Source organism: Loxodonta africana, chromosome X, assembly GCF_030014295.1.
Source record: "Loxodonta africana isolate mLoxAfr1 chromosome X, mLoxAfr1.hap2, whole genome shotgun sequence".
Classification (NCBI taxonomy): Eukaryota; Metazoa; Chordata; class Mammalia; order Proboscidea; family Elephantidae; genus Loxodonta; species Loxodonta africana.
In genome coordinates, this window is record NC_087369.1 from 57,318,664 (window position 1) to 57,334,764 (window position 16,101).

Sequence of the window (16,101 nt, forward strand, 5' to 3'; positions counted from 1 at the left end):
AAGATGGACTCTACATGGATTAAAGATCTAAGTGTGAGAGCAAAAACTATAAAGATAATAGAACAAAATGTAGAACATCCATGTGACAAGGGAGAAGAGAATTTCCATAAAGGCACAGACCATAAGGGAAATTTTTTTTTATTATTATATCAAAATTAAGGATCCTTATTCAACCAAGGACACTACTTATAAAATTAATAAATACCAGAGTGGAAGAAGCTATTTGCAATTTCTAACACCCAAGGAATTAATATTTAGACATCTGAGGAACCCCTGAAAAACAAGAGAGATATGAGAATTTGCCCAGTAGTTATATGGGCAAAAAAATATAAATAGGCAATTTACATAAGGAAACCCAAAGTCAAACAAGCACATGAAGAGGTGCTCAAAATCATTTTCAATCAGAGAAATGTAATTTTAAAATGAAATATGCTACATCTACTAAAAAAAAAAACTGGGAAATTTCAGAAAGCTGGATAATGCTAAATGTTAGCAAGGATGGGAGAATGTAGGCACCTTCATACTTCGCTGGTAGGAATATAGACAGTACACCCATTCCAGATAACAATCTGGCACTGCTTACAAAAATTAAGTATGTTCATCCCCTATGATCCAGCAATTCTTCTCTGAGTATACATCCTAAAGAATTTTTCACATTGGCTTGTAAGGGAGCATTTACAAGGCATTATATATATATTTATTGTTGGGGAGCTCTGGTGGCACAGTGATTAAGAACTAGGCTGCTAACCAAAAGGTCGGCAGTTCCAATCCAGCAGCTGCTCCTTGGAAACCCTATGAGGTAGTTCTACTCTGTCCTATAGGGTCGCTATGAGTCAGAATCAACTCAACGGCAATGGGGTGGGGGTATTTATTGTTGGAGGCAACCCAAGTCTACTTTTTTGGCAACTTGAAGGGGTAAAATGATGTAGTAGATAGGTGCACATCACAGAGCTTATTATAACCATTAGAAACAATGTACAAATCAGATGTACACGTGGCAACAGGGATCTTAAAAACGGTGGTTGAACAACAGAATAAAACCATTTAAGCACATAGACACAAAAATGCAAAATTTATATGAAATCATGCAAAAAGACAAAATAAAATGGTTAATTATGGGAGGAAGGGAATGGAAGTTGGGCGTGGGAATAAAAATAAATGAGAGGGGCTTGTATGGAACAATGACGGTGGAGTATGGTCAGAGTTCAGACACTCTGAGAGGCAAACAAGTATATTTTTGTATGGGGGGGGTTCATATTCTCTGAAGGAGACCAATATGTATGTATGTTTGTATGTGTATATATATATATATGTAAAATAAACCTGTTGCCATCGAGTTGATTCCAACTCATAGCAACCCTATAGGACAGAGTAGAACCACCCTGTAAGAGTTTCCAAGGAGCGCGTGGTGGAGTTGAACTGCCAACCTTTTGGTTAGCAGCCATAGCACTTAACCACTACAGCACCAGGATTTCGCAGTATGAAATACATTTAAGTCCACTCTGGCGATAGGAGGCCTGAATATGGTGAAAGCCAGACAAATCGATTTTGTGGATGTACTCTGTGTGCTGTACTCTGAAGGTTAACACATCTAGTCTGTGTTTTGGGGGCTGATAAGTCCATTCTACGGATAAGGAATTTAGAGCCTCTGAGATCAAACGAGTCCATTGTTCCTTGATGGGGATCTCAAAAATGAAAAGTCTGTCAAATGGATTCATTGTGAAGGTAATTCAGGCACTGAAGTCTGGACAAGACCAAACTGCGGGCAGCGGGCTCATGCAACTTTGGCTTCCATAAATCCTTTGTGTATTGTTAAAGTTCTTTTTGTGGATCGAGGGCTCATCTACCCAGAGTGACAGCAAAAACTGTTCAGTGGATTGGGATATACACCCTCTGAAGACTGAGCATCCTGTTTTGTAGAAGGTATCTCAGGGAGTACTGGAAATCATAGGCTGGCTTCAGGGGGCTGTCAGATGAATATGAGGGCTGAAGTCAAAGATGAGAAAGAATGACCTTAGGGAAAACGGTCCCATGACACGTGGTTAGATGTTGGACACAGAGTTGAAAACGTAGAGGGCAGTGGAAAGTCTGATGTCAGGGACTGAAGGGTGATGACTTCAGGGAACAAAATCCGTTGATGTCGATTCCGACTCCTAGCAACCCTATAGGACAGCGCAGAACTGCCCCATAGGGTTTCCAAGGCTGTAATCTTTACGAAAGCAGACTGCCCCATCTTTGGAACCACAGGTTTTTTGGTTAGCAGCCCAGCAGTTAAACACTGTGCAACCAGGGCTCCTTACTTCAGGGGACCAAAACAAAACAAACCCGTTGCCGTCGATTCTGACTCATGAATTCAGGGGACAGTGGGGGATAAAACGCCGGTACTTGAGAAGAGGCTAGAGGACTAGAAGGCGAAGAGGAAAGACATCAGTGGACATCAAAGGACGTTAATTAAGCCGTCAGGGACCAAGCGGAAAACAACTGTGATGGTGAGGAGGATGTCAGAACAAACTGGGGGATGACATAAAGGACGCTGAGGATGTCAGGGACGGAAAGGGGTGTGAGATCAGAGCCGTGAGAGAGAAAAAGTTCGTGCGCGGGACGGACGACGACGTCGGGATTCACCAGTCACGCACAAGCCGCCTCCATTCCCGGAAGTGCGCAGAGCGCATCGCTCCCTTTGCTCTGCCTTCCCGTCCTCTCTCCTCGCCTCCTCCCAACCTCGCTCGTCTCAGCCAATGAACGCACACGCCAGCGCGCGCGGGGGACGTTCCCTGACGTGTCCGTAACGTACGCTTTATCAAGCGTCTTCCCGCGCGGTAGCTTCCCCTTTTCTGTACTCCTCGGCGTTAGCTGTTTCGGCTGTTCTGTTTTTTATTTTCCAGGTAAGCAGTGTATACCCTGCAGAGCATCAGCTCCTTGCCTTATTCAGTCGCGCCTGGCAAGAGCAGGGGTGCGCGGGAGGAGAGTAGAGGCCTCTGACTTGGGTTTCTCTGGGCCGGTGGGTCCCATAATCTCAGGTGAAACATTTCGGTTGGTGGGAGGCTGGCGCACGGTATCCGATGGGAGGAATGCCAGGAGTGGCTGGCGGCATCGGTGGCGGCGGCAGCGACCACGCGACAGCCGAGAACAGCTCCTTCCCATTCACGTGACCGCCGCCATCTTGTTCCGCGCGCATAGAGGGACCGCAAGAGGTTTCTGGGCCTGCGTGGCCTCAAAATGACGGACGTGGTGGCTGGGGAAGTTACGGACATGCGCGATGGCGGCCCTCAAATGGCGACCTCGCTCTGTGAGCCTGCTGATTCCTGTCTTCTCGGCCCTCCGTCTCTCCTTAGCCACCCAGCCACTGCTTTCGAGTTGATTTCGACTCGTAGCGATCGTGTAGGACAGAGTAGAACTGCTCCATAGGATTTCCAAGGCTGTAATCTCTAAGGAAGCAGACTGCCACATCCTTCTCCAGGGGGAACGGCTGGTGGGTTCAAACCACCAGCCTCTTGGCTACCAGCTGAGTGCTTAATCACTGCACCACCAGGTCTCATGTTTATCCCACAGGACCCAAATTCACTGCCATGTCCTCTGAAGAAGGGAAGCTCTTCGTGGGAGGGCTCAATTTCAACACCGATGAGCAGGCGTTGGAAGACCACTTCAGCAGTTTCGGTCCTATCTCTGAGGGTGAGACAGTGATCAGGCCCACGATAAGGGGTGGGTGGGAGGAAGTCTGGGGCCCTTGAACGTCAAGAAACAGAAAGGTCGGCGCTCCGGACCCTTCACGTTATACGTGTGTTCCTAGGCTTAAGGAATAGGTTTTTTATGCTGAGGAGAACCCAGTTAATTTCTCTTCAGGATGGGTGGGAGGGGTTCCTGTTTCAGACCACCCCTTGCTCTCTCCTTTCTGGTGCTGACTGATCTACATTTTCCTGTCTCTCTTCCTTTCTCCAGTGGTTGTCGTCAAGGACCGGGAGACTCAGCGATCCCGGGGTTTTGGCTTTATCACCTTTACCAATCCAGAGCATGCCTCAGATGCCATGCGAGCCATGAATGGAGAGGTGAGGCCTCCTACCCACAGAGGGGCCCTGCCCCCATCTGCCACCTTCTCCATTCTTCTGTTTTTCCCTCTGTGTCTGCTAGGGGCAGCGCGGCCACCAGGCCCTGCAGTGCCCACTCACGGGAGCGTGACTACCTTCTGTTCTAGGGGGTGGAGGGCAGCGGCAGACAGAGCCAGGCTGCTTGGGAGGCGACGACTGGTCCTGCATGAGGCCGAGAAGCCACCTGTGGATGGTTGACCCGCCCTGGGCTTAGGTAGTAGAGTCTGCAGACCTGTGGGCCTGGCCCGGAGAGGACCTCGTGAGTCTTCTGGGATGGACTCTGAAGCCTCAAACCAAGAGGTGTCTTTCTAGCCCTAATAGTTGGGCAGCTTAGAGGAGTGGGGAGGAGAACTCAACCTGAGTTCAGTCAAGATGTAAGTAGTAGCAGGGGAAACACGGTGGATTCAGGTCATTTTGTGGGCTTTTGTAGCTCCTGATAAAGCCATTCTGGTCAAAGGAGCTTGTGCTGGAACGGGGCACCCAGAACTTGGTGCCCAACAGGAATTTCTGGGCTCCTTTGCCCATCTGCCCATGCCCACTCTTCCTGTACATACCATTACCCTGAATGACTGCCAACCCATCCTTATGTCTCCCTCCCATACCTAGTCCCTGGATGGCCGTCAGATCCGGGTGGATCACGCAGGCAAGTCAGCCCGGGGAACCAGAGGAGGTGCCTTTGGTGCCCATGGGCGTGGCCGCAGCTACTCCAGAGGTAAGTACATTGGTAAGTTTGATCATGGAGCAAGGGGGAAGTGACCTTTGTCTGGAGAACTGCCATATCAATGTTTCTTACTTGCTGCAGGTGGTGGGGACCAGGGCTATGGGAGCAGCAGATATGACAGTCGACCTGGAGGATATGGATATGGAAGGTCCAGAGACTATAGTGGCAGGTGGGTAGTCAAGGGGTTGGGGTACTCTAGTGCTACTTCCCCTCCTTAGGAGCTCAGGTATGTTTTAATCCAAGCAGTAGTCAGCTGTGCTACTTGGGCAAGTCCTTTGTCCCTCGAACGGGCGTAACAGTACCAGCCACACGGGGCTGTTGTGAATACTGAATTTTAATGCTGGTAAAGTGAATTGAACAGAGTCTGGCACATAGTACTTAATACTAAGAATGTTGTTAATAGTATACTTTTGAATTATAATAAGTTTGTAAGTATGACAGATCATATCATGCCTTGGTGTTATTGCTTTTTGTTAATGTATGTGATACTATAAACAAGTACGTAATTTAGTGTCTTTAGATTATATATAACATTAAAGTGATTTTGTTAATTACATGAGTCATGTATAATGTAGATAATACGTATTCAGTTACTGTGTTAGATATAACTATTGGGTTGATACATAATCATGACAATATTACATATAAACTGCTGTATAATTACATATTTATATCCTTAAGACTTTTTTATGTATGTTACAGGTTATGTTATAGTATATATTACAAAGAAGTATATGATACGTAACCCAAAAAACCAAACCCACTGCTTTCAAGTCAATTCTGACTCAGTGTCCCTAGAGGACAGAGTAGAACTGCCCCATTGGTTTTCTAAGGCTGTAGTCTTTACGGAAGCAGACTGTCTGTCGTACCTTTCTCCCCTGGAGCAGCAGGTGGGGTTGAAGCGCTGACCTTTCAGTTAGCAGCCGAGCACTTTAACCACCGTGTCACTAGCTCTCCTTCTTATGGTACATAGAGATTATTAATACATGGTTGTTTTTAATGTTGTCAGGTGTATGTAAATACGTTCCTACAGGGCAATTGTGTATATTTTTTCCTAGAAGCCAGGGTGGTTATGACCGCTACCCTGGGGGGAATTACAGAGACAATTACGACAACTGAGATGAGGCGTGCACATATAATGTAGGTGAGAGTTGTGTGTTCTTAGCATGAGCAGACAGACCTGTTCACCCCACCCTGTGGTGTTCTCTCATTTTTTTCCCTCCCCAGGCTGCTCAGCATTTCCACTGCCCTCACATATCTCACCCAGCCAGCCCACCTAACCGCATTCCTAGGCCTCCAGCCTCCCTTGCTCTCTGAAGTGCATGTCAGTCTGGCGGGGATGGGGGCGGGTCTGAAAATGATGTAGTCTTCCTGGGCATGGAGGAGGTGAAGGGAGGTCCCTGCTATCCAGCCTTCAGCATCCTTATCAACCCTGGGAGGTAAGCCTGTTATCAACCTGCCCCTTCCTGACACTACAATTTTCTCCTTTCTCACTGTTCTCAGATACACAAGGAATAAAAATTCTTCTGATCCAGGATCGTCCTTCCAAATGGCTGTATTTATAAAAGATTTTTGGAGCTGCACTGAAACATCTTTGTTTTAGTACATCAACTTCTATTTTTGAATTGAGCTCCCAGAGTAGCCTGTTAAAGACCTTTTAGTAAATTCCATATGTTTTTTAAACTTTTTTTCTCCCATTTAAAGACAAATTCTGTGACATTTGTAGAGTCTCGGGGTATTTTCCAATTTACCAGTTTTTTAGTTTGGGTGCTAAGGATTACTCTGGCAAAAAAAACATTGGCCAGACAGTTCCCCCCCATTAATATCTAGGAACATTTAAAAATTTTGTACACAATGTTTCTTTATCATGGTTAGAAAACAATTTCTGAATGTACCTACAAGGAATCTGCATCAAGAATGTGATTATTTAGTCGTTTTTTATTCTACATTATGAGACCACCACCCTGATTATATAGAAGAGCTGAAAAATGTTTGTGAATGTCATTTCTCTTTTAATACTGGAAGAAAAAATATTCTGTTGTGTTTCTTGTAGTATTTAGGATGTCCTTCATGGAGCCAATTAAAAAGATGAAATCTGAAAATTGATATTGATAGTGTTGTTTCTTTAATCTAGTCTGCAAATTAAAAAGAGGAAGGTCAGGAGGAGGGAGAAAGGGGGTGGGCAGGGACTGCCTGAAGGGGGAGGGTCTTTGAGTTTCAAAGTTTGGCCAAGTTTAGGATCAGTTTGGGTGCACATTGAGTCCTGAGGGTATGGTGAACCTCTTGCCATCAAGTCCATTCTGATTCATAGCGACTGTCTAGGACAGTAGAGCTGTCCCACAGGGTTTCCAAGGAGTAGCTGGTGGATTTGAGCTGCCAGCCTTTTGGTTAGACAAGCTCTTAACCACTGGCCACTGGGGCTCTGAGGTATGGTGAGTACAGGTGAAATCCCCTTACGGCTGGGATTGCGTTTCTTAAAATGGTCCCATTTTCTTGTGTCTGCTTGGGAATCAGAATGTTTGGGTTTGAATATTCCTAGCTTCTCTTGAGTATCAGGTGAGTATCCTCAGGGTTGTTTTAATGATGGAATGTAAGCACTTAATCCCATGGTGTAAACTAATCCCTGCCGTACATGGAGAGGGGTTCCAGTTCTTTCTCCAGAAGTGACAAGAGTGGGAGAGGCTTATTAACTAATCTTTTATGAGAAACATGGGAAAAACCTGGTTCGAAAATGGTTTTAAGAGTCTAGACTCTGAGTTCAAATCCAGGCTCTGCTGTTTACTAGCTGTTTGACCCTGACTTCTGCTTGTCTCAGGCTCCTAATAGGCTTCATAACCCGTTGCAGTTTCTGTTGAGGGTTAAGTAATAGGCGTATTTATACCCATTGCAAACAGATGGCAAAGTTCTCAGTTACAGGGATTCGATCTCAGTGTAAGGTGGGGGTGAGGGCCCTTTTTTTTTGTCTGTGTTTGTAACTAGGTGGTTTTAGTTCTTCAGTTCTAATTCTCACTTTAGTTGGTTGTGGTGGCTGAGTTGGAGTCCTGTGGGCTCGATCTCTCCATTGGTTCCAGTTTGCAACAGAAGAATCAGTGGTATCTGTGATTTCCACAGACACCACTAGATTAAAAAAAACTCCAGTACATTATCCTGAGCCACCTTATTCCATTACTGAGGTGTGGGTCCCTGTGTTGTGAGTCTCAGCCTTTGAGGACTGCCTCCTGGGTCTCCCATTTCGCTGGGGCAGGCCCCAAGCACCTCCCCCACAAAAAAAAGTTATGAATTTGCTTTGGCAGGTGGATAGAGATTGGAACTTCTCAGATTTCCTGCCTCACCCACTGAGCCAGGCCCAGGTTATGGGGCATTATGGCTACTCCCACCAGGTGGGTACTTGGTCTGAAGAGGCATTCTTTGCTGGGCCTTCCGTAAGCTAAGGCCATGAGAATTGGCAGGAGGACCACCATTATACTGCCTTGTAGGTGGGCGGGGGCTGTGTATGTAGACAGGGATTCTGCTCTCCAGGAAAGAAAAATGTAACTATCAATCACTGCCACTGTGGCCTGAGGCAGGATCCCATAGTCAACCACAGTATTACTGCAACAAAATGGATCTAAGTGGGATTAGTAAAGACTATAAGTAATCTTACTACCAGTTGCCAGTGAGTCTGTTCTGACTTATGGTGACCCAGTGAGTAGAACTCCACTCTAGGGATTTAAAGGCTGACTTTTTAGAAGCAGGTCACCAGGCCTCTGGGTGGATTTCAGCTGCCAACCTATCACTAGCAAGGCTTCTAAGTAACCCCATAGACCTGTACTAACAACTGTGCTCTCCTTTCCTGATTTCAGGAAGTCTTTGTGGTGGTAGTCCACCCCATGGAACCCAGTCTTCTATTTGGTCTAAAGAAAAAAAGGTCAGGGAGGGGTCACAGTTGGTTTTCCACAGTGCCCACAATCCCTGATGGATAAAATTCAAGGGTTTAGCTATCCTTCATTTTATTTTTGTTGTTGACAGTGCGTATAGCAGAACATACGACAATTATTACATGGATAATTCTGTGGCATTGGTTACATTTTTCAAGGTGTGCAGCAATTCTCACCCTTCTTTTCAGAGTTCTTCCCCCATTAGTATAAACTCACTGCTCCTAGGTTTTGTTTCCTATCTAAACTTGAAGTTGCTATTGTCAGTTTGATCCTATATGGATCTTAAAAGAGCACAGTTTCAAAGCAGATATTCTTTAACAGTTATGCTAAACTATTGTTTGGTTTTAAGGTTTCAGGGGATACTGACTTATGGTTTAAAGATTATCTCAAGGCAGTAGTTTCAGAGGTTCATCCAGCCTCCATGGCTCCAGAAAGTCAAATCCATGAGGTTCTGAAATTCTGTTTTGCACTTTTACCCGTTTTGATTAAGATTTTTCTATAGAATCTTAACAAAGTGTTCAGTAATGGTAGGTAGGCACCATCCGGTTCTGTTCTCATGGCAAAGGAGGCCACCAGCTATCACCTTTTAAAGTGCTCGTTATTTGGTAGTACAAATGGTAAGGGCTCAGCTATTAACCACAAGGTTTGTGGTTTGAACCCACCCAGTGGTGCCTCAGAAGAAAGGCCTGGTGATCTGCTTCGAAAAGATCACAGCCATTGGAAATCCTACAGATAAGTTTTTACTGTTTTTTATTTTGTTTTACCCACCAAGAGTCAGAATTGACTCAATGGCAACTGGTTTTGTTTTCCTTGAGGCCAGAAACCACTGAACGTCAAAGGTACGTTGTGTCCCAAGGCCTGTGCAGACCAAACTCCTGGCCTGCAAATACTTTGTATTTTCAAGCTCTGGATCTTGTGTCTTATACCTAAAAGTTTAATATAAACACCATGCCCCACCCTCCCAGCCCATTTCCAGGTCCAGAATAAATTCCAGATTGTGCTTTCAACTGTAAATTCCAAGCCAGTGCTCCCACCCTGTGTGGACAGAAATGAGTGTTTTCACACACTGCTTCCTAGCTTAATACCTTCTTTCTCTCCGTTACATTGTCTGTAAAACTGAAGTAATAGTACCCACCTCACAGAGGGGCTAGGGGTATTAAATGACTTATCTCAAACCAAATTCATTGCCATCAAGTCTATTCCGACTCATAGGGACCCTATAGGACAGAGTAGAACTGCCCCATAGGGTTTCCAAGGGGTGCCCAGTGGATTTGAACTGCTGATTTTTTTGGTTAGCAGCTGCAGCTCTTAACTACTATGCCACCAGGGTTTCCTATTATCCCAGTAGCTGGCTCCAAACCAGCAAAATGATCATGGAGCCTGTAGTGTGCTTATAATCATTGAATCTGGGTATATGAAGATTCATTATACTATTTTTTTGTAGATTTTCATAATAAAAAGTTAGAGAAAACTTAGGGATGTGGTTTGTTTTGTTTGATCACAGCGTTGGGGTGGGAGATGGGTTGCTATCAGGTATTTTCTGTTGGCCTGCCCTGCACCCCCAGAGACAGCTAGAGCAGTGTCTGGTACTTAGAATGTAGTCAGTAAACGTTAACTCGTTCTTACGTGTGCTGTATATAACATTTCTCTCAAGATTTACGTATTGGTGGGGCCTGATGACAAACTAATAATTGCATAATGTGATGATAGGTAATGGAAGTATGAGACCACAGGAGGCTTGTGAGCTGTTGCTACAAGGCTACTTCCCAATCTCCGTTCGAGGAGGCTGTCATATGAGACAGTTTCTCATCACCTCCCAGGGTTAGGGATGAGGCTTTTGGTACCACCCCGCTTTGGGGTATAAAACCGCTTACCTGCTTTATTGTGAAACTGGCCCCTTAACAACAGCCCACTGTAGTCGACTCGATTCTGAGTCAGCGAGTCCATAGGACACAGTAGAACTGCCCCATAGGGTTTCCAAGGCTAATTTTTACAGATGCCAACTTTGTCCTGCAGAGCACCTGGGAAGTGTGAACCACCGACCTTTTGGTTAGCAGCCAGGCACTTTAACTGATGTGCCACCAGGGCTCTTCCTTAGCAGTAATGTGTCCTATCCATGTTGCAGTTATTTGGCCCCTTTTGTTTCAGTGTTGCCTTGTACAAGGGACATGAACTGGAATGTATGACTAGTCTTGGTATTGCTAAGAAGAAATGTTCAAATCTAGCAAGGACATGTTTCTTTATTGGCTGAATCTCAGCCTTAACTTGAGTTGACAACTGGTGGAAGAGAATTACAGGCAGAAGAAAAGGCAAAGTACAAAGTCCCTGAGGTGGTGCCTAGCATTCTTGAACTGTGAGAAGGAGACCATTGAGGCTGGAGCAGTGTGAAGGAGAGTGAGATCAGAGAGACGATGGAGGCTACATGGTATAGGGCCTTTGGGCCATAGTGAGGACTTTTATCTTTTCATCTGAGTGAGGTAGGGCCATGGCAGGGCTCTGAGCAGAGGAGGGGCGTGGCCTGATTGAGGATTTAACGGAATCCCTCTGCCTGCTGAGGATAGACTTAGGGGAGGGGTGAGGGCAGAAGCAGTGAGGAGGCCACTGCAGTAGTCCAGGCCAGCAAGAGGAGCTCACAGAGTAACTTAGTTGGAAAGATCGTCAAATTTAAATAGTATAGAGGCTAAGAGCAAGGATTCTGGAGCCCTTGGCCTGGGTTTGAATCGAGCTCCATCACTGACTACACGACCTTGGGCAGGTAACTTTATCTCATTGCCTCCGTTTCCTCCTCTGTGATAATGGAGGAAATGTCAACTTCATAGGGTTAGTTTGAGGATTAAATGAGGTTCTGTGTTCATGTAAGGAAATTGTTGGTATTATTACTGTAGGATGAGTACATGTGTTAGCTATGTGAAGGCACAGAGCATTCCAGAAAACAGGAACAGTTACAGTTTTCAAAGGTTGTGAAAGAGCCATTGTGGCTAGAGCATAACCTGATTTGAGTAAGAAAGTTAAGAGATGAGGTTGGAGAAGGATGATGGGCATGCAGGGGCAGCTGTGGGTGAGGCCTAGGAGCGTTTTCCTCACAGCAGTTGGAAGCCATTGTGGATTTCAGAGTGGATGTACCAGTCCAGGAGATCAAAAGAGAGACAGGAGCAGAAATAGACTGAGGAGTTAATGCAATTAGCCAGAGAATGCAGAGTGAGGAATAGGATGGTGTGCTATTGTCCAGTCAACACTATTGGCTGGAAGAAAGGATGGTGATGTCCAGTGTCCAGGATAGGGAACTTAGTCAAGTTTGACTTCCCTGCCTAAGTCCAAATACTAGGTCTGTTATTTTCTGCATATGTAGCTATGGCAGGTTACTGAATCCCTCTGAGCCTTTACATTCCTCATCTTCAAAATGGGACTAAATGCCACCTCCTTCAGGGTTGTTGTGACAGTTAACCCTTTCGTGAACCACTTATTTTCTGGTTTGAATTTTTTGTTGATACCATGTGTTTTCATTAGTGGAAGCATGCTGAATCATTCAGTGTGTCTGAATTTTTGGTAGGTAGTATGGATTTCTTTTTCTTGCCCCCTCCCACAAGCCTACCCTAAGTGTGTAGTGGTACATACGAAGTACCACTAATTATACCCCAGAGTTCACCGGCGTCTGTTGGTGCATATGTGCAACAAATAAATTTTTACTTTTCCTACCAAAAATTCAGACACCTTATACAATAGTCGTTAAAAACAGTAGTTTTGAGCACACACCCGTTTCTTTGGATTCAAATAGTCATAAAGGCCACTGCCTTGTGGCAGCATGCACTGTCAGTGGTGCAGCAGCTTCCCCCATAAACCTTCAGAGGCAGAAAAAGTACTTGGTCCCTGGAGGTACCCATGAGCACAAAAGGGTTAAATAGGAAGATCAGTTTATTGGAAAAGGAGGGTGAGAATGGTTGCACAAGTTGAATGTAATCGATGCCACTGAATTGTACGTGTAGAAATTGTTCTGCTGTGTATATTCTCAACAAAATATTAAAAATAAAATCAGTGTAGTAAGAGCTCAGTAAATGTAGGCTGTCACCACAACCAGGTGAGATTTATAGGAAAGCAAGAGTGGCTTAATCTTGTGAATGGCTTTTTCCCGTCTGAATCACTGAGCAGCCTCACTAGCCACTGAATCCTCTAGTTAGAACAGCAATTTAGTTGCCTTCCTGTTGGCTGTTCTCACCACACCTAGATCTTGGCATATCTGGCTCTCTTCATTCTGGTTTCAGTTTAAATTTCTCATTCATTAGTCCCATCTCCCCTTCCTCCATAACACTAACCAATCTACTTTTTTTTTTTTTTATAGAAAATACCGACTTCTGAATGTCAGCTCCATGATTGCAGGGACCATTTCGTCTGAGTTATTGCTGGTTCCTGGCACATAAAAATCAAAATAACCAAACCTGTTGCTGTCTAATCAATTCTGACTCAGCAGCCCTATAGGACAGAGTAGAACTGCTCTGTAGGGTTTCCAAAGAGCACCTGGTGGATTCAAACTGCCAACCTTTTGGTTAGCAGCTGAACTCCTAACCACTATGCCACCAGGGTTTTCTGGCACATAGTAGACCATAAAAAAAACAAACCTAAAGGCTAAATATTTGTTGGGAGGCTGGCTGGCCATTTCAGCTTGCTGGGGACTGCTGAAGGGGTCTGTTGAGGCAGGTATCATTTCTGTCTGTGTTAGAAATGAAAAAAGGGACACAGCTAGTGTAGCCCAGTGCTCTCCGTTACATTTCTAAACTCAAGGCCAAACAGGCAGGGGTGCGTGAAGGGGCCAGAAAAAACATGGTCCTTCCAGTTTCCCCACCATTTGAGTCATTCTTAAAATGAGGTGTTACCTTCAAACAGCTCTGGCTTACCTGTCTTTTCTGTCCTAAACTTTTTGTTCATTTAACTGGACCTTCAGCCCTCACTTTGACGGTAAAATAACCCTGGATCATGTTGGAATTAATGGGACTTGTGGTCCTCCATGGGTTTGAGTTTTTTTCTAGATGTCATGATTGTAACCAAGGTTACTCACAACCTCCAGGAGCTGCTTCCCCCAGGCTTGAGACACTCCACTCCCCTCACCCATTTACCTATTGATGCAGGTAAACTCTGTCCACACTCCCAAGAAACTGAAAGTGCCTTCATCAGCTTGTTCAAAACCCATTTCAATCCAATGAAACCGTGTCAATGTGGGGAAAAAAATGCAAGAGGTGACAATGGCCATTCTAGTTCACACAGAATGTGACTACCTCTGGCAGGTGGATCTGTTATTGGGGAAAGTTTTTAAGACAATAATGGTTAATACCTGGTGGATATTTTCTGTGTTCCAGATGCTTAACCTTAAGCTTTACAAGTATTTAGTCCGTAACTGTTATGTGCCAGCTTTCTTCAGATGAAGAGACTGAATCACAGAGGTATTACATGACTTGCCCAAGACCACATAGTTGGCAGAGCCTATGCCAGTGGCCAAGTTATGCTGCCTTTTGAAACATAATTGTACTGCCTCAGAAAAAAATAGCAAACTGTTCGTTGAGGCTTTTTTACGTGGCAGGTAGGAAACAATTCATGCAACAGCCCTGTCATTAGGTGGTTCTGTCTAGTATCTCATAGCCTTATAGGAATGAGGTTTTAAAAATAACGTTTTGAAATTTTAATATATGAATATTTTAATTTAAAAAGCCAGCAGTGATACAGTAAATCTTCCTGGCATCCCTAACTCATGATTTCCTCCGACCACGTTTCTTTGGAAGAATGGTGGGATGAAGGGGCAAGAATATTGGAGGTGAATGGGAAAGGCATCACAACATCCTTTATGATGACAGAAGAACCTGGAAATAAACCCAGTGCTTGCCACAAATAAGGTATTGGTTCAATAAAATGTGGCCATTGAACTCCCTGGGCTTCAGCTGTCCTCATCAATAAAATGGAGATGATAATATAACCCACAACATTCAGTTATTAGGGTTGAATGAATTAGTATGTAAATCAACTTGGACAGTCCCAGCACACTGTACATACTGAGTAAATGTTAGTGGTTCTTGTTAAGGTTAGAGATTTTTGCAGTGAAATACAATTTATTCTTTAGCGATTATGTTACAGAAAGATAATATGAAAAGACCTCAAAAGCTTAGTTACATGAACAGGGGAGGTACTAAATCAACACAAAAACTGGTCTGTTTTTATGACACAGAGGGTAATACATTTTTGGATGTGTCCCTAGTTTTAAGTGGCTTTAAAACATTTGGAAACCCTGGTGGTGTAGTGGTTAAGTGCTACAGCTGCTAACCAAGAGGTCAGCAGTTCAAATCCACCAGGCGCTCCTTGGAAACTCTATGGGGCAGTTCTACTCTGTCCTGTAGGGTCTCTATGAGTCGGAATTGACTTGACAGCAGTGGGTTTGATTTGGTTTTAAAACATTCAGGTGATTGTATCATTTAAAAATGTGAAGAATAACTTTTCAAAATTGTGGCAGTTGTTAAGATCCAATAGGCAGTTACTAAACCTTGTATTTAAAACTTGTAAATTCTGTTTATCCTGATTGAGATGAACAATTTCAGATGCATTTTCCTGTTGGAGTTGAAATAAAAATGATTATGATAGCCTCCACGTGGATCCAAATCTAAAAGTTTGTTTTGTCTAATTGTCTTCTTGCCTTTGGAGACTCAAGCCCCAACCAACCCTCCTGGGAGCATCCAAGTCCCCCAACCCCAGTCACACACAGAATGGACTCATCCCACTGATGTCCGGAGGCGCATCAGTCACACTTAGAAATGGGAGGACTTTGTAGGGGCTTCTGCATGCGTGATCCTTGACAGAGTTGGCCTGTCAGACCATTTGAAAGAATTAAAAGGAATTTAATGAACAGGGAATGTTATGTGCTGTCTGGTCAGTTCCGACTCAGCGAGCCTATGTATAATAGAATGAAACACTGCCCAGTCCAGTACCATCCTCACAATCTGCTGTGTTTGAGCCCCCAGGGTTGCAGCCACTTACCAAAAGGAAAAAAAAAAATCCAAGCCCATTGCCGTTGAGTCAGTTCCAACTCACAGTGACCCTATAGGCGAGGGTAGAACTGTCCCATGGGGTTTCCAAAGAGCAGCTGGTGGATTTGAACTGCCAAGCTTCTGGTTAGCAGCTGTAGCTCTTAACCACTGCGCCACTAGGGAAGTTCTCTTTAATAAAACATTTTCCTATGCTTGGTGTCTGCTTTTTTTTTTTTTTTTAACGGGTGTCTGTCTGGTCAACATGTGCTGCAAAAAAAAAGCAGCCCAAACCACACTAAATAAAGTTGTATTTTGGGGGGGAGGGGTTTGGTGCCGAAACCCGGGAATGAACCAGTTGTATTTCTTTTTGAAAGTCA

General features: G+C 44.5%; 1 protein-coding gene across 8 annotated transcripts; it reads left to right on the top strand.

The window, feature by feature from the left end:
• The first annotated feature begins 2,753 nt into the window (after positions 1 to 2,753).
• On the top strand, positions 2,754 to 15,479 carry RBM3 (RNA binding motif protein 3). Of its 8 annotated transcripts, none has more exons than XR_002787688.2 (7): positions 2,754 to 2,885; positions 3,553 to 3,672; positions 3,940 to 4,046; positions 4,692 to 4,797; positions 4,888 to 4,975; positions 6,034 to 6,245; positions 13,060 to 15,479. XR_002787688.2 is itself a non-coding variant. In XM_010597712.2 (7 exons), the coding sequence occupies exons 2-6, from the start codon at positions 3,570 to 3,572 to the stop codon at positions 5,923 to 5,925; spliced, it is 462 nt and encodes a 153-aa protein (XP_010596014.1). In that variant the 5' UTR covers positions 2,754 to 2,885; positions 3,553 to 3,569; the 3' UTR covers positions 5,926 to 5,950; positions 6,310 to 6,912. The 8 variants fall into 8 exon arrangements, 7 of the variants coding, with proteins under 7 accessions (XP_010596014.1, XP_023413662.1, XP_023413659.1 ...); XM_010597712.2 differs by lacking the exons at positions 6,034 to 6,245; positions 13,060 to 15,479 and adding exons at positions 5,868 to 5,950; positions 6,310 to 6,912; XM_023557894.1 differs by lacking the exons at positions 6,034 to 6,245; positions 13,060 to 15,479 and adding exons at positions 5,868 to 5,946; positions 6,310 to 6,912.
• Positions 15,480 to 16,101: the final 622 nt, after the last annotated feature.